The following is a 23,172-nucleotide window of genomic DNA, read 5'->3' on the forward strand; positions in this document are numbered from 1 at the left end:
AGTGTGCTGGTACTAGAAGACCTCTTGATTTTATCAACAGAACTCTGAGGACCCTGGGGTTCAGCTGCTTGCCTGCATCATACAATAGTTATATCTTGGACCAGAAGTCAGCTTTCCTGCCTGTTTCCCATACACCAAGCATCTGCTCATATCAAGTAAAACTCTGATCTTGGCCCTAACACTGCAGGGAAGAGCCTTGTTCTGCTTCTTCCTTGATCTCAGAGAGGAGCCCCTGCCCATGGTGGAAGCAGAGCGTCCCCCTAGGCCTCACCCTGCCCTCCTGGCCCTGCCTCAATCTTCTTTAGCCTCCTAGAAGCCCCCTGTGCCCATCTTGGGACACCTGGTGGCTGCCTGAAAAGGCTCAAGTCAGGCGAGGTCTGCTAGGCTGGCAAGTCCAGTGTATTTTCTCTCGAAGCCCTCCTGCCAGGAAGCTTTGAGCTCTGGAGGGCTGAGAACCCGCTGGAAGAGCAAAGGGGCTCTCTCTTCAGTTGTCCACCTCACCCTCCCCGCCTGTTCCTCTCTCCATCTGGATGGGATCAGCCAAACCCAGAAGGGCCTTCTGCTGTGCTAAGCCAGGTGTAGTCTCCCCACATAGCTGTTCACGCATGTTTAATAGCATGTTTTCACTCCAGAGCCCCACATAAGCATTGCAAGCATTTCTTCATAAAAAAACAGGATTAAAGCTCCTCGTAAGCTGACTTTTTCCTTTGGGAAAAGCTAATTTATCCTTGGGTTAACATCAGGCAAAAAGTTGAGTCATTTACTGTGTTCAGCCTACATATGTTTGTTATCTACATCTGGCTGATGTTTTACTAAATTGTGATTTTTTATTTTTTAATAGTGGGTGATCGAGCTGCCTCCTCTATCCAAAATCTGGGCTGATTTCCATCTGCGTTCTCTGGTCTCCTTTCCCCTCCCCCTGACTCCCCTCCCACTCACCACTGTGATATAAACTGCCGATTTAATGAGGTCTTGTGCTCCCATGCCAAAGAGTCGAGGCAAAAAATCGCATCATAGGAGCTAGATGAGATTTATCCTTTCTGCTTTTTTTATTACTGACCTGGTTTTGTGCCTCATAACAAATCCCACATTACAATTCTCCAAACATTTTCTACTCACAGGAAGCCTGCTGCTAGCCCAAGACAACTGGAGTGACACTTGTGACTGCAAGCAGGCACTGGGCCTGGGGGGTGAAAAAGCTGGTGCCTCAGACTGTCATGCATAAATTTCAGTTAGAGGAGAGCCCAGGAACGGAAGCAAAGGGAGTGTGCTTGGAGGCATCTTCCTTCCTCCCTTCTCGTATTGAACATGTGATGTCCCCATCACAGCCAAAGAGTCGGCAGAGAGCAAGGGCACTGGCTGCCTCCACCCTCTGGACAGTCCTCTCCTGGGCAGAGGTTCTGTAACAAGTCACAGGCAGATGGCCATTCCTCCCTGGCATGCCCCTGCCTCCCACCCCTCCGAAAACAGTCAGAGGTCCAGGGATGATTAACATCATAGACCAGTGCTCAGAGGAGTCCAAACCCCATGAAGGCGTCCTCCTGAAACCCAGAGTCCTGGGGTTGGGAGAAAGCAAAGGAGCTTTGATGCTCTTGGGGTTAGCACACAGACTGCTGGAAAAAGGTGACTGCGGTGGGAACAGGCGGTGGCTTTTAGGGGAGCATCGGGGCAGGCAGTCTGCTGGCTGGTAAGGGTGGCACAGACTTCTTTGCCATGGCCAGGCTGGGGAGGAGGTGAAAGGGCTCTTCAGAAGGTGGTGGTCCTGATGAGGGGGACCTGCTTGCGGCTGGGTTCTGGTTGCAAGGGCCCCTGCTGGCAGGGGAACAGAGGGCATATCCATCCTGCCCCACCTCTGCTCTTGAGGGCAGTGGCATAATAGTCCAGGGGCTCTTCCTCAGGACCGCCAGGCGCATCCAGGAGGCAGCACGGCAGGCAGAGAACCCGCTGGAAGGACCGGCGGAAGTTGTCGGAGAGGAAGCCATAGAGGATGGGGTTGGCGCAGCTGTTGGCGTAGCTGAGGATGAGGGACACATGGTTGATCGTGGCATCAAGGCTGGTCACAAACAGGTTCAGCAGCTGCACCAGGTAGAAAGGCATCCAGCAGAGCACAAAGGCAGCTACCACCATCAGCACCAGCCACGTGATCTTCTTTTCCGAGCGCCTCCGCTGCTGTCAGCCGACCTGGAGTGCCACCGCCCGCATCTTGCCCACGATAAGCAGGTAGCACAGGACGATGGCCAGAGCGGGCAGCAGGAAGCCCAGCAGGAAAGTATAGACCACAAAGACCGCCGACCAGGCCAGGTGCGGCCAATGCAGGTTGCAGGCCACGGCCTGGCCGCCCCGAGCCGGCCTCGTGTCTGCGAAGATGGCAATGGGCAGGGTGACCAGCAAGGACGCCAGCCACACGCCCAAGTTGATCAGCTTGGCCACGCTGGGCCTCCGGTAGGTGGCGGTGCGCAGAGGGTGCACCACCGCGACGTAGCGGTCCACGCTGAGCACGGTCAGACAGAAGATGCTGGTGAACATGTTGAGGCCGTCCACACTGAGCACCGCGCGGCACAGCACGGACCCGAAGGGCCAGTGGCGCAGGGCGGCCGACGAGGCCACGAAGGGCACGCCCAGCCTGAAGAGCTCATCCGTGATGGCCAGGTTGAGCAGGTAGATGTTAGTGGCCGTCTTCATCTTGGCGTAGCGGAGGATCACGAAGATGACCAGGGCGTTGCCCACCCGGCCCACCAGGCACACCAGCGCGTAGATGCACTGGATGGCGCCCATGCCCGCTGCCCCCGCGTCCCGACTCCCCGCCGCCGCCTCCTCCTCCCCGGCCGGGGCTCAGCTGGCGTTGACCGCTGGGGATCAGGCCGTCTGGAGCTCTTCCTCGCCCCCGGGGGACAGCGTCAGGGAAGCACTCATGCCCAGGGGTGCCCGCCCAGGTCGGCGGGAGCGCGGCGTAGAGAACGCGGCCGGGGGCTCCCGCGCAGACGCGCGCGCCTCTCCTTGATCCGCCTGAAGAGCGGGCCGCTGGCCCCGCGGGGAGCGCCCACCAATCCCGCGCCGCGCGCCCTCCGCGCCACAGTCCAGGCGCCCGCGTGCCCCTCCCCGTTTGCCCACCTCCGCGGCCCCCGCAAAGCTACCGTCCAGGCCCCCAGCCCCGGGGTCCAGCCCCGCCCCAGGTGCTCCTGGGCCCCCCACCGGGCCTCCTGCCTCGGCTGCGCCTCACCTCAGATCCTCTTCTCCGGCCGGTTGCCGCCCACTCCTCTGTTCTGTCCTCTCCAGCCGCGAGGCTGGGGGTCCCGGAGTCCTCCGTTTGGATGACGCGGCGCTCGGGGAGGCAGGGGAGTGCGGAGCCAGTTGCCGGACGCTTGACATTCACCCCCACTCCACCCCGTCCCCCCTGCCCCTGTGATCTTCTTGAAGACCTGCAGGGGCTGTCCCATATTTAAAACTCATGTCATTGAGGTGGAACCTGAACCTCCTATAGGCGTCCCGGTGAGTTGCAGGTCTACAGGGTCCCCTTCGCCCCCCTCCCCCCGCACTCCCCGCAACCACAAATCCCGGGACTTTTTAGCGAGATTTCAGTGGGGTGGGGGTAGGGTGGGCGCCAGGAACTGAGGTGCACACGCGCGGAGGCAGAGATGCCACAGAAGAAGGCCAGCCTCTGTGTCCTGTGCTCGTTGCGCTGGGCCTTGCAGACTCAGGCAGCTCGCTCCAGAACCTGAGGCGTGAAACTTACGCGGAGCCTGCTGTCTTCGGAGGGGTCTCCGCTGCGGTCTCTGAAATGTGCCCGGGGAAGGGTGGTCCGGAAAGGTCGGTGTTCCAGACTGGATTTCCTCCTCCCTCCAAACTCCAAAAAGTGCCAGTTGACACCCCTGGATTAGATGATCCTGGGCTAGACAGTCCCGGTGTGAGGACCCAGCAGGCAGCCCCACAACCCTGTTTGTTCCTACTAGTCCACACGGGGCACAGCAGAATTAGTGAAGTGGGGATTTGCCTCGGAAGATTATCCGCATAGTAATGCTGGCCCTTTGGAACTGCTCTGCAGGGCAGTGGCCCCCTTGAGACTCCCTTCAGGACGGTCCTGAACAGCCTTTGGTGCATCTGGAAGTGGCTGCAGGCCGCTGGGGCTGAGGTCGCAGCGCCTATGTTGTGTGGCTGGAGCTGCTGCCAAGGGGAAGGTGGCAGGCTGCTTGAGGCCAGCTGGAGGTGACATTTCAGAGGGCCTGGAGGCTTCTGACTGCTATTCACCCAGGATTTTTTTGGAGGGGGCAGAGCACAGGTGATAAGCACCCGAGCAACAGAGTGGCTGAGCTTAATCTCTGTTCCCAGTTCCTGCCACCCAAATGGTTCCTTTAAAAGATGTGTCTTGAAAAAATAAAAATAAAATAAATAATAAAAGAGTTGTCTTAGTAGCCCTCCTCCTCTTCATGGACACTCCTTAAATTGGTCTGTCCTTTCCTCTGCTCCCCATTTTCCTCATTGTCTCTAAGGGAGAGACTCTTACAGGGAGAGAGATGGTGACTTTGTCATTCAGGGAATGTGTGTAAGTCAGCTGTCTGGGTCAGAGTTGGGGTCTGCATGGCTCCTTGACCACTGACACAGGATGGCCTGGGAGTGTAGGTCTGTGAGGTCTACACAAGGAGCCTTTGGAGCACTGGCAACCGCACAAGCAAGAGCTACATGTCTGTGCCAGGACTGGTGCAGCGGGAAGCAGAGCGGGCACTCCAGTGCATTCCTGTTACCCACAGGGCAGGTAGGCCTTGAAACTAGACTCTCTGGTTCAAATCCATCTTCTCCTCCTCCCAGATATGCAGCCTTGGGCAAATTCCTCTATCTCTTCATGCCTCAGTCTCCACATCTGGAAAGTGAATATTATGGTAGTAACTATTTGGTAAGGCACCGTGAGGAGCCATCACAATTGCATACCTACAGTGACTGGGGGAGTACCTGGCCATCGTCAGTGCTCAGTGAGCATGGGTTATCCAGGGTATTTATTTTTCTACCCCTCCCTGGGTTATGAGACAAAAGAGGAGGTCTGCCTCCTCCCACTTGGCTCCACACTGTCCACTGATTGGCTGCTTTCAGAGAGCAAAAGGTGAAGGACATGGTGGAGGTCCCCCATACCCTTCCCCATGAATTATTATTATAGTTTTTGTTGTCAGATGAATCAGTTTCTATTAACAGTATTTTTACATCTAACCTGTATTGAAAATAATCCTTAGTCACATGGGAAGAGCATTACTTCTATCCCAACTTTGTGCAAATGACCCAAACAAAACAAGCTTTGCTGACACAGCCTGACCTTTATTCTGCTCTAACTCACATCTTGATGATGGGTGATGCTCAAATCAGATTCTCTTGGGTGTGAAAAGAAGCTCTATTAGCAATTATGCTGAGCATCAGCATAACCCCTGACTCTTCCAGGCAAACCACGACATGGATCCCTTAATTATGGAGAACTCTCCACTTTAATTTTTGAATTACCACATTAAGTGGCAGAAAATAAAGTTTGTGAAGCACCAGACTAACTTATAAGGGCTGTCATAACTCTCTCCAGAGCATCATTGAGAAAGGGTTTTGCAGTGATAAAGGTGAGGTATGCATTTCACTGACAAAGCCAGATGTTGAAGATTAAACTGAAATGTATCTGTGTCCAAGGCCAAGAGCAGGAAATCATTCCATTTTTAAAAATACTGTCCCCAGACTTGTATATTTAGGGAGGGATCAGAGAAGCATTTGAGATGTGGACCACTCAAACAACTGAACTCTTTAGAGAATGAGCATGCACAGTGCTGAACCCCCTCCTGAGATGGCCCCGGGGGGACACGTGTCCCTAGGTCACATTCAGCTTGTCCTGAGATGGACATTCTTCTGCCCATCCCATTTCCCTACTCTGCCCTCAAGTTACATCAGGCCTCAAACCCCTGGCCGGGGTTGGGATTGGTGAGAGTATCTTAGCTTTTGAAAAATTGCTATAACAATGAAAACAAAGTTAAGTTGATACCGAGAATCACTGCCTTCACCGCAGCACCGTCACAATGATAAAACCTCATGGACTAGAAGAACAGGAGGTTGGGAAATTCAGGTCTGATATGGAGGTTCTTCCTCAAAGTCAAAAAAGTCACGAGGCCAAGTTACTTGGAGTTTTGTTTGAGCTGACAGTGTGGGGGGCAGGAGGTAAGTTTTGAACAACAGGCATTTTTGGAGGCAACATAATATAATGTGACTGCCTGATTGGCATCCCAGCTCATTGCTTACCAGATACATGATGTTGGCCAAGTTACTCAACCTCTCTGGGCCTTCACTTCCTCCCCCGTACAGTGGCTTTAATCCTAGTCCGACCACAGATGAGCTGTTGTGCAGATTGGACAAGTTGACATACGTGAAGCAGTTACAACAGGGTCTGGCACTGATAAGCACTATATATGTTTATTATTATTAATACTCCATCCAAAGGCTCTGGTGCTTGCCAGCTCAAAGCTCCTGGGCACAGTGGTTTTGCCCCAAACATGCTAACATTAAGCAGAGGACCCCCTCTGTCAGACTCAGTGAGCTGGAAGGAGCAGGCATCACTCCTGAATATTCTAAAGGCTCTCCAGATAATTCTAAAGCATACTGATGCAACACCCACTTAAATGGAATTATGAGAGGCAGGAAGCCTGGGGGCCACAGTGGGTGGAAATCACTGTGCCTCCAGGGTGGCTGAATGGAGAGGCCAAGAGAAACATCCAGGAAACCAAACAGAGACCCCTCTGCTCAGAGAAACAGAGAGCTCAAGAAGGGTGAGGGGCAACCTGCTAGACCCCAGGTGGGAAGAGGCTGGGGTCGTTGGGGCCCCATGGTTGTACTCTCCCAAGGCACTAAATATGCCACTGAAGGGGGACCAGCCACATATCTACACTGGGAGAGAAAACAAAGTGAAACATTCAGGCTGAGTAAAAGTGGGGGGAGAGGGGTAAAAGGTCCATTTATAAGCTGTCCTTCAGCTCCCCTGTCCATTTGTTGTAGGATGTATATATAGGGGGCCTGTTTTTGAGTCTGTTGATCAAAAGTCTGACATCAGGCTCAAATTGCTCCCCTGCACCTTGTTATAAGCAGTGCAGGGGGGCGGCGGAGCAAGATGGCAGAGGAGTAGGAGACCTGGGTTTCCTGTGGTCTCAGGAATTCAGATGAATAGGGATCAAACCATTCTGAACACCTACAAATTCAAAAGGAGATCGAAGATAAGGATAGTAACAACACTCTGAACAGAAAAGCGACCACTTTCTGGAAGGTAGGACGTGCGGAGAAGTGAATCCGAGGCGATATTCGGGAGGATAGACGACGGGGGAGGGGGCCTCTGTCAGCTGCTTCTGGCAAGTGCTAGAGCCGCGGAGCACAAAATTGGAACTTGGCTCCGCTGAGCGACGTGGCTCCAGTGGCTAAGCGAGGGGTGGAACCCTCGCAGGACAGTGTGGTGTCAGGACCCTCGGGGTCACAGAAAGACCGGGGGTGCCTGAGTGCGGCAGAGCTCCCAGGTATCGGAGCAGGGAAGCCAGCTGCAGAGACGGAGCTGAGGAGCAGGATCACAGCTCGGGGTTGCCATAAACTGTGATCGGCAACACAGTTGGGCCACTGCTCCTCCAGCAGGGACCCAACAAGCAGTAGAGCTGGGGAGACTCCTCTTCCTCCCCTGGAAGGAGTGGCACAGGAGAGCACCGCAGGGATCTGCTGGGTTTGGAGACTACACATGGGGTCGGGTGCCAGAGATAGAAACACTCGGTCACAGGCCAGGTGAGCACGGAGTGTGGCCGGAGACCAGGGAGACGGGAGTGACTGCTTTTCTCTGGGGGCGCACTGAGGAGCAGGGCCCTGAGTTCTTGGCTCCTCCGGGCAGAGATTGGGAGGCCACCATTTTCACTCTGGTCCTCCAAAGCTGTACCGAGAACTTGCAGGGAACAAAACCACCTGAGAGCAAACCCAAGCCGATGCTTAGCCCGGACCGACAAGGGCGGGGCAATTCTGCCTCCGGCAAAGCCATTTGGGAACCATGGCAACAGGCCCCTCCCCCAGAAGATCAGCACAAACAGCCAGCAAGCCAAGACCAAGTTTGCCGATCAAGGAGAACGGGAGAACTCCAGTGCTAGGGGAATACTGCACATAGAATTCATGGTTTTTTTACCAAGATTCATTAGTTTTTCAAAGTTAATTTTTAATTGTTTTTTTCTTATTTTGAATTTTTCTTTTTCCCTTTTTCAACCAACATCTTATAAATCCCTTTTTTTAAAAAAAAATATTTTTCATTTTTAGAGTCATATTTTATCCCTTCATAGTAGTTACCCTTATTTTTGGCATATATATATAAGTTGTTATCTCTTTAAAATTTTTAGATACAGTTTCTTCTAACAGATCAAGATATACCCTAAATCACTAGTGTATGGCTTTGTTCTAGTCTCCTGCCTGATCACATTCTTTCCCCCCTTTTTATCTTCTTCTTTTTTTAATCTTCTTCCTTCTTTTTTCAAACAACTTCTTATCTTATCAATTCCTTTTATAAAATCTTTTATACTTTTCATCTTTACAGTCATCTTCCATCCCTTCATTGTATCAACCCTTATTTTGTACATATATAAGTCTTTCTTCCTTTAAAATTTTAGGAGGCACTTTCATCTAACGGACCAAAATATGTCAAAAATCTAGTGTGTGGCACTGATCTATACACTAATCTGAACATATTTGATCATATTCTGTTTTATTTGTTTTGTTCTGTTTTTGTTTGTTTTTATCTTTTTCTTTTTCTTTTTTTTATTTTCTCTTTCTTTTTTCTTTCTTTCCCTTTCTTTTCCCCTGGTATTAGGTCTTTTCTGATTTGTTTAGAGTATATTTGCTGGGGACGTTGTTACCCTGTTAGCATTTTGTTCTATCATTCATCTGTTCTCCTCTGGACAAAATGACAGGATGAAAAAAATCACCTCAGCAAAAAGAACAAGAGGTAGTACCATCTGCCAGGGACCTACTCAATACGGACGTTGGTACGATGTCAGACCTAGAGTTCAGAATCATGACTTTAAAGATACTAGCTGGGCTTGAAAAAAGTGTGGAAGATATCAGAGAAACCTTTCTGGAGAAATAAAAGAACTAAAATCTAACCAAGTCGAAATCAAAAAGGCTATTAATGAGGTGCAATTAAAAATGGGGGCACTAACTGCTAGGATAAATGAGGCAGAAGAGAGAATCAGATATATAGAAGACCAAATGATGGAAAATAAAAGAGGCTGAGAAAAAGAGAGATAAACAACAACAGGATCATGAGGGCAGAATTCGAGAGATAAGCAATACGATAAGAGGAAACATTAGAATAATTGGGATCCCAGAAGAAGAAGAAAGAGAGAGAGGGGCAGAAGGTCTATTGGAGCAAATAATAGCAGAGAAGTTCCCTAATGGGGGGAAGGAAACAGGCATCAAAATCCAGGAGGCACAGAGAACCCCTCTCAAAATCAATAAAAATAGGTCAACACCCCGACATGTAATAGTAAAACTTACGAGTCTCAGAGACAAAGAGAAAATCCTGAAAGCAGCTCTGGGGAAGAGATATGTAACCTACAATGGTAGAAACTTTAGATTGGAAAAAGACCTATCCACAGACCTGGCAGGCCAGAAAGGACTGGCAGGATATCTTCAGAGCACTAAACGAGGAAAATATGCAGCCAAGAATACTATATGCAGCTAGGCTGTCATTGAAAATAGAAGGAGAGATAAAAATCTTCCAGGACAAACAAAAACTAAAGGAATTTGCAAACACAAAACCAGCCCTACAAGAAATATTGAAAGGGGTCCTCTAAGCAAAAAGAGAGCCTAAAAGCAGCATAGATCAGAAAGGAACACAGACAATATACAGTAACAGTCATCTTACAGGCAATAAAATGGCACTAAATTCATATCTTTCAATAGTTACCCTGACTGTAAATGGGCTAAATGCCCCAATCAAAAGACACAGGCTATCAGATTGGATTAAAAAACAAGACCCATCAATATGCTGTCTGCAAGAGACTCATTTTAGACCCAAAGACACCCCCAGATTGAAAGTGAGGGGGTGGAAAACCATTTACCATGCTAATGGACACCAAAAGAAAGCTGAGGTGGCAATCCTTATATTAGACAAATTAGATTTTAAAACAAAGACTGTAATAAGAGATGAGGAAGGACACTATATCCTACTTAAAGGGTCTATCCAACAAGAAGATCTAACAATTGTAAATATTTATGCCCCTAACATGGGAGCAGCCAATTATATAAGGCAATTAATAACAAAAGCAAAGAAACACATTGACAACAATACAATAATAGTGGGGGACTTTAACACCCCCCTGACTGAAATGGACAGATCATCTAAGGAAAAGATCAACAAGGAAATAAAGACTTTAAATGAAACACTGGACCAAATGGACTTCATAGACATATTAAGAACATTCCATCCCAAAGCAACAGAATACACATTCTTCTCTAGTGCCCATGGAACATTCTCCAGAACTGATCACATCCTAGGTCACAAATCAGGTCTGAACCAGTACTAAAAGATTGGGATCACTCCCGACATATTTTCAGAGCACAATGCTTTGAAACTAGAACTCAATCACAACAGAAAAGTCGGAAAGAACTCAGATACATGGAGGCTAAAGAGCATCCTACTAAAGAATGAATGGGTCAACCAGGAAATTAAAGAAGAATTAAAAAAACTGATGGAAACCAATGAAAATGAAAACATAACTGTTCAAAGTCTTTGGGATACAGCAAAGGCAGTCCTAAGGGGAAAGTATATAGCAATACATGCCTTTCTCAAGAAACAAGAAAGGTCTCAAATACACAACCTAACCCTACACCTGAAGGAGCTGGAGAAAAACAACAAAAAAAGCCTAAACCCAGCAGGAGAAGAGAAATAATAAAGATCAGAGCAGAAATCAACGAAATAGAAAGCAAAAGAACAGTAGAATGGATCAGCGAAACTAGGAGATGGTTCTTTGAAAGAATTAACAAGATTGATCAACCCCTGGCCAGACTTATCAAAAAGAAAAGAGAAATAACCAAAGTCAGCAAAATCATGAATGAGAGAGGAGAGATCACAACCAGCACCAGAGAAATACAAACAAGTATAAGAACATATTATGAGCAACTCTATGCCAGCAAATTAGATAATCTGAAGAAATGGGTGCATTCCTAGAGATGTATCAACTACCAAAAGTGAACCAGAAAGAAATAGAAAACCTGAACAGTCCTATAACCACTAACGAAATTGAAGCAGTCATCAAAACTCTCCCAACAAACATAAGCCCAGGGCCAGATGGCTTCCCAGGGGAATTCTACCAAACATTTAAAGAAGAATTAATACCTCTTCTCCTGAAACTGTTCCAAAAAATAGAAATGGAAGGAAAACTTCCAAACTCATTTTATGAGGCCACCATTACCTTGATCCCAAAACCAGACAAAGACCCCATCAAAAAGGAGAATTACAGACCAATACCCTTGATGAACATGGATGCAAATATTCTCACCAAAACACTAGCCAATAGGATCCAATAGTACATTAAAAGGATTATTCACCATGACCAAGTGGGATTTATCCCTGGGATGCAAGGTTGGTTCAACATCCACAAATCAATCAACGTGATACAATACATTAACAAAAGAAAGAACAAGAATCATATGATCCTCTCAATAGATGCAGAGAAAGCATTTGACAAAGTACAGCATCCTTTCTTGATCAAAACTCTTCAGAGTATAGGAATAGAGGTTACATACCTCAATATCATAAAAGCCATTTATGAAAAACATACAGCAAATATCATTCTCAATGGGGAAAAGCTGAGAGCTTTTCCCCTAAGGTCAGGAATGCGGCAGGGGTGACCACTATCCCCACTGTTATTCAACATAGTACTAGAAGTCCTAGCCACAGCAATCAGACAACAAAAAGAAATCAAAGGCATCCAAATCAGCAAAGAGGGAGTCAAACTCTCACTCTTTGCAGATGACATGATACTGTATGTGGAAAACCCTAAAGACTCTACCCCAAAACTGCTAGAACTCATACAGGAATTCAGTCAAGTGGCAGGATATAAAATCAATGCACAGAAATCAGTGGCATTCCTATACACCAACAACAAGACAAAAGAGAGACAAATCAAGGAGTCGATCCCATTTACAATTGCACCCAAAACCATAAGATACCAAGGAATAAATTTAACCAAAGAGGCAAAGGATCTGTACTCAGAAAACTATAAAATACTCAGGAAAGAAATTGAAGAAAACACAAAGAAATGGAAAAATGTTCCATGCTCATGGATTGGAAGAACAAACATTGTGAAGATGTCAATGCTACCTAGAGCAATCTACACATTCAATGCAATCCCCATCAAAATACCATCCACTTTTTTCAAAGAAATGGAACAAATCATCCTAAAATTTGTATGGAACCAGAAGAGACCCCGAATAGCCAGAGGAATGTTGAAAAAGAAAAGCAAAGCTGGCGGCATCACAATTCCGGACTTCCAGTTCTATTACAAAGCTGTCATCATCACGACAGTATGGTACTGGCACAAAAACAGACACATAGATCAATGGAACAGAATCGAGAGCCCAGAAATGGACCCTCTACTCTATGGTCAACTCATCTTTGACAAAGCAGGAAAGAATGTCCAATGGAAAAAAGACAGTCTCTTCAACAAATGGTGTTGGGAAAATTGGACATCCACATGCAGAAGAATGAAACTGGACCATTTCCTTACACCACACACAAAAATAGACTCCAAATTGTTGAAAGACCTAAACGTGAGACAGGATTCCATCAAAATCCTAAAGGAGAACACAGGTAGCAACCTTTTCGACCTCAGCTGCAGCAACTTCTTCCTAGAAACATAGCCAAAGGCAAGGGAAGCAAGGGCAAAAATGAACTATTGGGATTTCATCAAGATAAAAAGCTTTTGCACAGCAAAGAAACAGTCCACAAAACCAAAAGACAACCGACAGAATGGGAAAAAATATTTGCAAATGACCTATCAGATAACAGGCTAGTATCCAAAATCTATAAAGAATTTATCAAACTCAACACCCAAAGAACAAATAATACAATCAAGAAATGGGCAGAAGACATGAACAGACATTTTTTCAAAGAAGACATCCAAATGGCCAACAGACACATGAAAAAGTGCTCAACATCGCTCGGCATCAGGGAAATCCAAATCAAAACCTCAATGAAATACCACCTCACACCAGTCAGAATGGCTTAAATTAACAAGTCAGGAAATGACAGATGTTAGCGGGGATGTGGAGAAAGGGGAACCCTCCTACACTGTTGGTGGGAATGCAAGCTGGTGCAACCTCTCTGGGAAACAGTATGGAGGTTCCTCAAACAGTTGAAAATAGAGCCACCATACGATTCAGCAATTGCACTACTGGTATTTACCACAAAGATACAAATGTAGGGATCCGAAGGGGTACGTGCACCACAATGTTTATAGCAGCAGTGTATCCAAACTGTGGAAATAGCCAAACTGTGGAAAGAGCCAAGATGTCCATCGACAGATGAATGGATAAAGAAGAAGTGGTATATATACAAATGGAATATTATGCAGCCATAAAAAGGAATGAGATCTTGCCATTTGCAACGACGTGGATGGAACTGGAGGGTGTTATGCTGAGTGAAATAAGTCAATCAGAGAAAGACATGTATCATATGACCTCACTGATATGAGGAATTCTTAATCTCAGGAAACAAACGGAGGGTTGCTCTAGTGGTGGGGGGTGGGAGGGATGGGGTGGCTGGGTGATAGACATTGAGGAGGGTATGTGCATGGTGAGCGCTGTGAATTGTGCAAGACTGTTGAATCAAAGAGCTGTACTTCTGAAACAAATAATGCAATGTATGTTAAGAAAAAAAAAGAAGAAGATAGCAGGAGGGGAAGAATGAAGGGGAGTAAGTCAGAGGGGGAGAAAACCATGAGAGAAGATGGACTCTGAAAAACAAACTGAGGGTTCTAGAGGGGAGGGGGGTGGGGGGATGGGTTAGCCTGGTGATGAGTATTAAAGAGGGCACATTCTGCGTGGAGTACCGGGTGTTATGCACAAACAATGAATCATGGAACACTACATCAAAAACTAATGATGTAACATATGGTGATTAACATAACAATAAAAAATTAAAAAAAGATAAAGGAATAATAAAAAAAATCAATTAAAAAAATAAGCAGTGCAGAGCTGGGGTGGGCTGTGTCTGAGTGTCCTTCTCCAGGTGGTGACAGGGCGGCCCATGGGTCCAGCTGGCTCCAGCTGCTGGGGGACTGGTGGAGTTTCCCAGGCTGAGTGAGGGCAGAGAGGGTGGAGCAGGGGCCTCTCAGCCCTTCCCCTAAGCCAGAGGGAACCCCTCCTTTGTTGGAAATGTGATTATCTCCATTTCCATTCTTCAGATGTGTTCCTCAGGCCAGGGTCATCTGGCCTCCAAGCATCTGGGCCACAGGTCTTCGAGAATAGCTTCTTTTGCAAATAGCCATGCAGGATGGAGAAGCTAGACCTTTAGCAGCGTGAGGACTGTTGTCCCGAGAGCCACTTCTGTTGTCACCTGCTGATTAGAAAATCATCTCAAGTGCTCTCAGCACCTCGGCTTGGCTTTGATAGCTTCTGCTGAGTATATTAAAGCATAATTTACCAGGGCCTGAGTGCCTGGCATTGTCAGAAGTGATTTACATAATCACCTCTTCTTCAGATTCCCATCAGAACTCTAGTGATGTGGACAGTGTGATGATGATGCAGCCCTGCTCCACCCCAAAGGCTTTAAATATGAGGTCGAGGATTTCCTTTAAGAGTTCATTACATATTAAATGATTTCCTTGTAAGAAAAGTGAACCTAAAATCATGTGAAATAAGCAGAAAGTCAGCATGAGAAAAGCACAGGTCTGGGACAGGAACAGTGTTCATGCAATATCCCGATCATGTATCCAGACTCTGCTGTCAACCATCTGGAGTGAGGAAATGGAGCATCGTTCTGTTCTCTGGAGTTGTTTTCAGCCATCCCAGCATCCTGGCCTCATCGTCTGTGTGTAGAAGGAAATGAGCTGGAAGACAAAACATGGGTTTCATCTTGAACCCTCTGCTCCCGACAGGTGTGAACGTGGGCGGCTCCTTTAGGGTCCCCGTGCTTCTAGTGTGTTCCCGAGCGGGCAGCACCCACACCACCTGTTAGAAGTGCCCATCCTGGACCTGCTGAATCCCAAACATGGAAGGTGGGGACCAGCCACAGTGCTCACCAGTCCTCTAGGGAACTGTGATGACACTTGAGTCTGAGAACTGCTGGCCTAGCCTTTCTGAACCTCACTTTCTTGTCTGGCCCACTTCCCAGAGTGGTGAACCAGTATCAGGAAAGATAATTTGACTTGGATGCTCTGAAATTTCCAGACGACCTAGCCACATGGCTCCTGAATGCTTGAAATGTTGAGATGTGCTGTAAGTGTTAGATACACATCAGATCTCAAAGACTTAGAGTGAACAAAAGAATGGGAAACATCTTTTTAAAAATTGGTTATATGTTGAAGTGATACTATTTTGGATATGGAGGTAAAATCGAGCATATCATAAAATGAATTTTAGCTGTTTTTTTTTTAAAGATTTTATTTATTTATTTGACAAAGAGAGACACAGCGAGAGAAGGAACACAAGCAGGGGGAGTGGGAGAGGGAGAAGTAGGCTTCCCGTGGAGCAGGGAGCCCGATGTGGGGCTCCATCCCAGGACCCTGGGACCATGACATGAGCCGAAGGCAGACACTTAACAACTGAGCCACCCAGGGGCCCCTTACCTGTTTCTTTTTCATCTTTTTTGATGTGACTGTTGGAAAATTTAAGTTACATTTGTGTCTCACATGGTATTTCTACAGCATTAGACCCTATCAGATGCCACAGGCAATGCTGTTAACATGCTGTTCCTGCTTGGTCTGGGCCATAGCCATGAGACCCATGTGGCTCTTTGAATTAACCTAAAAAAAATTAAATTCACTGCCTTAGTCACATTAACTGTATTTCAGGTGCTCAGAAGTCACATGTGGCCACCACACTGAACAGTGGAAATTGAGAACAATCCACTGTAGTGGAAATTATAGTATTAGAGGTTAAGAGGAGGGCATTTAGTTACCAGAGTTCCAGTCTGGCTTTGACAAAGTTTCAGCCATGTTGCCTGCCTCCCAAACTTCACTGCCTCCTCTTCCTTGTGGGTAAGTCTCTGATTTTGTTTAAGGCTGCACTTTAAATGCATTCAGGGGCTCAAGTTGGTACCCTCCCCAGAATCTGTGATTTCTTTGGGGGTAGGCATATGCACTAACTCTGGCCAAAGAGACATGAGGGAAATTATTGAAGTTACAGGGGTAGTTTCTGGGAAAGGTCTGGCTATTGTCTGGCAGGAATATAATGCTTAGGGGGCCTGCAGCCACTTTGTGACTGTGAGGTGGAACGCTTATCTAGTACGAAAGCCAGTATTTCAAAGATGGTAGGGCAGGGAGCAGGAAGGAACTAGGGTGCTTGGTAATGGTTGAGAGCTGATGGGACAGCCAACTCTGGCACTGCCCCCACTGAACTTTTTATGTGAAGTGATGTACATTCTTGTTGTTTTAGTGCTTTCAGATGTATTTTCTCTTACTTGCAATCAGAAGCACTCTAGCCCATTATCCTTGGGCCAGTCACTGACCTTTCTAAGCCAGCATTTCTCATCTCTAAGACATGAACACAGAGTTCTTACCTCATTATATGAGATCATGTGATACTGATGCTAGCAGACATTTATGTCGCACTTACCACGTACCAGACTGTTCAAAATAGCAGACTCATGTAGCATCCATATAATGCTTACCTCGGGATCCTGAACCTTATATATTCTCAGCACTTACCATTGTAATCATTGCCACAGGAGCAGGTGATTAATTCAGACATTCTCTTCCTAAACATTTTACTTACCATGGGAAGAAGTAGTCTTTCTGGTTCTTCTCCCACCTTTCCAGGAAGACTTGAGAAGCAGTTGAAAAAATGTTTCTGCCCCTATGCCAATTTTGGAAATTCACATCCTCTCACAACTGAATGACCTAGGAATCAATACATAGAACACTGCCTTCCCAATGTTCAGGTTATAATGCATATATTTGGAAATAGACTCATGATAAAATTTCCTGAAAATCTCCCTGGAAGCTAAAAAATTTCATCCTAAGAGTGACTCCTAGATAGATCCTAAGCTTCTCGAGTTTTGCTCTGTTGGTACACCACGCTCCACTTGTCACTGTCAGGTGCAGAAGTAGCATCTCAATCAGTCATCTGCTTCTTAATGCTTTGTCAAGATCTCCGAAAGGTTGAAGATTGACCCTACTTGAAAGCTAACTAGTTAGCCGACGACCATAGTCTCCTGGAAGCTGGCTCAAGTCTTGGCCCAGGGACATGGACTTCATCTCTCAGGGTTCAACAGGGATGTGGCTTTCCTGTTGACATTGCCCCCCTCCTCTCCCCTGCCCCCTGCCCCCCAACTCAAGAAGGTGCCAGGGAGGTGGGCCCATGTGGATGATGCACACACACACACAATTCATGGAGATTTGCATCAGAACTGAAGAATTCTGAGTTTAAGGAATCCTACTCTTATAAAGAGAGGTATTGGGGCATCTGGGTGGCTCAGTCGTTAAGCGTCTGCCTTGGGCTCAGGTCATGATCCCAAGGTCTTGGGATCGAGCCCCCCATCGAGCCCCGCATCCGGCTCCCTGCTCAGCAGGAAGCCTGCTTCTCCCTTTCCCACTCCCCCTGCTTGTGTTCCCTCTCTCTCTGTGTCTCTCTCTGTCAAATAAATAAATAAAATCTTAAAAAAAAAAAGAGAGGGGTAGCAAAGCTGCTTCACCTTTGCTCCAAAGGGAGATATTATCTTTATCATCCTGATCAGGAGACAAATCTGTCTTTTGCCCCAACGAGGCATTATCCCTCTCTCCTAAGGCTTTTGCCGTACAAACAGCCTTGGGAAAATAGTTCAGGGCAAAGGCCTGAACACACAGGATGTGCAGAGATGAGAGACTCTGGGATGGATTGTCTCCCAACACTCTCTCTTCGCATGGGGTGCAGTGGAAAACCCACAGTGTCTCGCCTCTACCACTGTCTTCATGGATACCCTGTTGGTATGTAGCAGAGAGATTGCTGTTTGCATGTGGCTCCAAGCTGCCCCAGCCCCCAAATTTTACTTTCTAAATAAATCATTCTCAGTGGTCCCCATTCAGATTACCAGGGAAGTGAATCTGTTTGGTCCAGCTTGGGTCTGTACCCTGTCCTGGATCACTGAGCTGTGACCAGCAGGCAGGGTCAGTTGGTACCAACACACTGCTCACCTTCGTAGGTGGATAAGAGGGGCAGATCTTAGGGTGAGGGCAGGGATACAGCTTTAGTAAAGACTCATCTAATGAACATTTATTGCATAACTGGTGTTACCATCGTTGGCAGCAGCAAACTCTTTAGAAGTCTTCTAAATCACTTAGTTATTTGAGTCATCAAACATGACTCAAATAACTTCAGCAGAAAACAGTCACCATAATAAAGTTATTTAATTATACAGTCTGCATTTTCTGAATATTCAAAAAATTGCATTGTGCCACCCTGCTGTGTGTGTTCAGAGCAATGCTTGACAGCTCTTTTTTTGGCTGATGGCTTGCTGGGTTTTGCTCTTTGAAGGTGTCAAACTCATTTGTATTGCCACTGAAATGTGCTGTTTATGTAAATCCTACCCAGAAAAACAGAAAAGCAATTGCAAAACCAATCCAGCAGCCAGAGAAAAAGCAGTCCATTGAAAAGGGATTATGGGTGGGGGAGGCATGGAGTTCTGGAAAGCAGAAGTATGGTCTCCACCGGATCCACCGGTGAGAAGCTGTCGTGCAAGGCTGCTCCCAGGCCTGTTCTGCTGAATGTGGATGGAGGGGTCAGAATGGGCAGTTGGGTTCTCCTCTTCATGGCCTTCCTCCTTTTGATCTTTATCAGTGGAATCCTTCCCTTTCCTAATCACCAGCCTCTCAGGAAACAAGGCTCTGAGCTCGTGAATGTATACTTCGGTGTCGAACGAGTTTTCATCCTGCATGATACTTCATGGGCTTATCTACATTTTAATTATTCTCCCATCATGAAAAGAAAGAGAAGTCCAAAGAGAAAAACCCGATTAAAGTCTGTTCAAGACAAAGCAGAGGGTAAGGGACGCCTGGGTGGCTGCGTCGGTGAAGCGTCCAACTCTAGTAGATCTTGGCTCAGGTCTTGACCTCAGGGCTGTGAGTTCAAGCTCCGTTTTGGGCTTCACGCTGGGTGTGGAGCCTACTTAAGAAACAAAACAAAACAAAACAAGACAAGGCAGAGGGTAAGAAAGGGTCAGTTGTGCACACTGGGTCAGCACTAGTCTCTAGTTTAGAAAACGTCAACGACCAACATCTAAGGAGATGAAGGGAGTGGGACTGATTTCCTCTGCCCTTGGAAGTACTTGAACCCATCTGTTCCCCTGCCTTGTGTCCTGTAATTGGAGAGGCCTCACCTGGCCCACTAGTTAACCACTTCCCGGGCATTGGGACTACTTATCCTCAAGCAGTGCTGCATCAGACCCTGAGCATTGAGTCTGCCTTCCTCCAAACACACATGGGAGCTGACCTCTTGCCTCATACCCCACCTCATACCCCTGCCTGTGGTTTTTCTCTTGTCCTTGACGTGTGTCCTAGGCCCTATAGCTTGACTATTAGACAGTGGCTTCCTGCCTCCTATCTCCATTGTCTTTCTAGGGCTTGTGTATTCATTCATTTATTCATTCATTCATTCATTCATCCTTCTAGGTTTATTTTTGCATGCTCAAACATTGGACTAAGCATTTTGAAAGTTACAGGGATGAAAACAAAGGCCTGGTGTCTTCTCTTGTGAGCTCACAATCCACTGTGGGAGGGAGACAGTCAAGCAAACAAGGTACTCTTCAAATGCATGCAGGCCAGACTGGATACTGCATTATGATTTAGGGAACATGGACCCCTTTCATCTTGGGGGCCTCTGGGAAGACTTCACGATGAAAGAGAACTCTGAAGATGTGCTCAGACTTCTGTAGACAAGAGAAGAAGTGGCCAAGATGGAGCCAGGAGGGTGGGGGTGGGTGTCGACCAAGAGACCTCAAGGCTAGAGAAGAGGGCTCCCCTTTCCCATCTGTTCCCCGTGCTGATGGCACCCCAGTGGGTTTTACCTTACAGGAGAATATTTCTCCTCATCACTTTGGCAGTAAGTTACATTCTGGGTGGTGTCTGCCCTGGAGGGCCTTTGAGTATTGACAGTGTCTGAATGGTTTAATATGGCTAGAAAAGTGTGCATGGGGCCACGTTCAAAGTAAGAGAACGTGTATTTAAAGTTGACGTGTGCACTCTCTTCTCTTCCCTGCCAGCCCTCTGGAAGCTGGGTGGAGGTGGTCTTCAAAGGCAGCATCTGGAACAGCCCTAGGAGATGTGTTTTCATACCATTAGGAACAATTACTCCAGCAAGTTCCAACTTCTCTGTTTTGCTAAAACAATTCATGCTGAAAATCAATATTTGCTGAGTGATGAGTTGACTCTCATTGTGCAGAGCCCCAAGACTGGAGCTCTCACTTTCCTGGGGAACAATGCTTCTCAGATTCACCTGGGGCATATGGTCAAGTACAGGCGGGGGGCCTGCTGACTTGAGAACACTGGGGTGACGTGGGGAGCTGAGGTCTGGTATCTGCATTTTTAACACATTTGAGTACCTTTTTCTAGAAACTGGGTAAAAGGATCTAGTAAAGAAGACCAGGATTTGCTACAGTTGATCTATTGGGGGGCATGTGGGTAGGGTTTATGTAATTTTCTGGCTTGGGCCCCTGGCTGCATGAACCAGGATCTGTGGAGCTGAAACTCCAGAGTCTACATATTTTATAAGCACTTTGGTTACTTATAAATGAGGAGGGAATGATTTTGGAGCAGAACAGCTGGAATGGATTTTCAATTTTCCTAAAAAATCTTTTTTTTTTTTTTTTTTTTTTTTTTAGTGATTCAAGTGAAGTAATTTTCATAGCCAGTAGCAAACGGAAGTGACACAAAGAGCTGAAGGTCAGTAGACCCTGAGATGGCCAAGGACTTCTTAGGTGAGACTGAGGGACAGGACAAGTCCCAGAGAGATAGATTCTCAGTTTGAGGGGGACACTACTAGTTGTCATTTTAAAGAGGTCTAGACTAGTGGTTCTGAAAGTGGGATGGTTGCCTGGAACAGCTGTATCAGCATCACCGTGGACCTTGCTAGAAATGCAAACTCTGTACACTAGAATCTGAATCAACTGGGGGTCCCAGGAAGCTGTGTTTTCATGAGCACTCCAGAGGATTCTGATCGTGGTCAAGTTTGAGAACCAATGCTTTCGACTTTGGTGGACAGCTGGAGATTGTGTGATGTCTCCATGACCTCAGGTGTGTCCTCTCTCTCGCTGCTGCCTGATTGGTTGGGAGAGGGAAAATTGAGATCTTACCTCCTACTGCAGTCCAGAGACACTGGAACAAATCCCCAGGTGCAATGTCCCCGTATTTTTTTTTTTTTACCAGACACCTTTTACCACCTTTGGTGGATTCAAGTGAAGTTCTTTATCTTTTATGAAATAAAAGTATTGTTTAAAGTCCTGGTAACATTGTTGGTTAATGTAAAACCAAAAAGGCTAAGATTTTTGCTTTTAAAAAATTAGTGTGAGAAAGGGGTGACTGGCTGGCTCAGTTGGTAGAGCATGCAACTCTTGACCTTAGGGTTGTGAGTTCAAGCTCCATGCTGGGCATAGAGCTGGTGTGTGAAAGGGGAAACTAGGAACTATAGAGAGAAGAGAGCTGGTGAACACCACTGTAAACCAAGGATGGAAGCTAAAATCAGCAAGATTGGGACAAGCCAATGCCGTGTAACATCTGAGATGGTATCTTGATGGGAACACCAAGCATGTGTGTGGCATTACTGCCCAGAATGCACAAACTGAATCAGTCCATCACAAAACATCAGGCAAACCCAAACTGAAGGATAGTCTTCAAAATAACTGACCTCTACTTTTTAAAACATCAAGGTCAAGAACACCATGCTGAGGGGCTGTTTCAAATCAAGGAGGCTCAAGAGAACTGACAACTGAACACATGTGGTACTGGATTGGATGTTGAGGGAGGGGGAAAGGACTAGCATGGGCATCACTGGGCAGCTGACAACGCTCAGTGTGGACAGTAGATTTGATAGTAGTATTGTTCAATGTTAAATGATCTGATATTGATTATTGTTCTGTGGTTGTGTAAGAGAATGTCCTTGTTCTTAAGAAAACACAAGTAGAATATTTGGGGAGTGAGTATGTAGGATGTCTTGTAACTTAGCCTCAAATGGTTTATAAAGGCAGAGAGAAGGTGAGAGTTGGAGAGAATGATAATGATAAATGTAAGCAACTGATGAATGTCTGTAAAGAGTATATGGGAGTTCTTTGCATAATTCTTACAACTTTTTTTGTGGAAACTTAATTTTTTAAGAAAGTGTGTATTAATGGATTATTCAAGTTGCTATCGTTGTTTTTAAGTAACAGGATTATGGGCAGTGTTCCTTTTTATTTTTGTATATCTGTTTTCTACCAAATATTGCCATAAGCATTAACTATCTTTGAAATCAGAGAACAAATAAAATGATACAAATGATTTTTTCTTTTCATACATACTCCAACTGTGCTTTTCTTTTCAATTATTTTATTTATTTATTTGAGAGAGCAGAGTGAGAGAGAGAATACAAGTTGGGGGGGAAGGTGCAGAGGGAGAGGGAGAAGCAGACACCCCCCTGAGTAGGGAGCCCCATTGCCTGGCTTGATCCCAGAACCCTGGGATCATGACCTGAGCTGAAGGCAGATGCTTAACCGGCTGAGCCACCCAGGCACAGTGAGCTTTTCTTTTCTGTCTGCTGGTTAAGGTCTCCGTGCCTACTTCCCTAAAGGATTTGAGGTAGTTTAGAGCCAGAAATACACAGGAACACTGGGTGTTTTACACAACTAATGAATCGTTGAACACTACATCAAAAACTAATGATGTACGATATGTTGGCTAATTGAATATAATAATAAAAAATAAATAAAAACAAAGCTGGTAATTTTACAGACAAAAAAAAGAAAAGAAAAGAAACACACAC

General features: G+C 46.4%; 1 protein-coding gene across 1 annotated transcript; it reads right to left on the reverse strand.

Annotated features, from left to right (window-relative positions):
- Window positions 1–1,746: 1,746 nt before the first annotated feature.
- SSTR4 (somatostatin receptor 4) lies at window positions 1,747–2,913 on the reverse strand. Its single transcript, XM_028123783.1, is given in 1 exon segment — window positions 1,747–2,913. A coding segment is annotated over 1 exon segment (1,167 nt).
- Window positions 2,914–23,172: the final 20,259 nt, after the last annotated feature.

The sequence above is a fragment of the Eumetopias jubatus genome, unplaced genomic scaffold (assembly GCF_037043125.1).
Source record: "Eumetopias jubatus isolate StellerSeaLion01/CBP00866 unplaced genomic scaffold, mEumJub1_p1.0 scaffold_9, whole genome shotgun sequence".
NCBI lineage: Eukaryota > Metazoa > Chordata > Mammalia > Carnivora > Otariidae > Eumetopias > Eumetopias jubatus.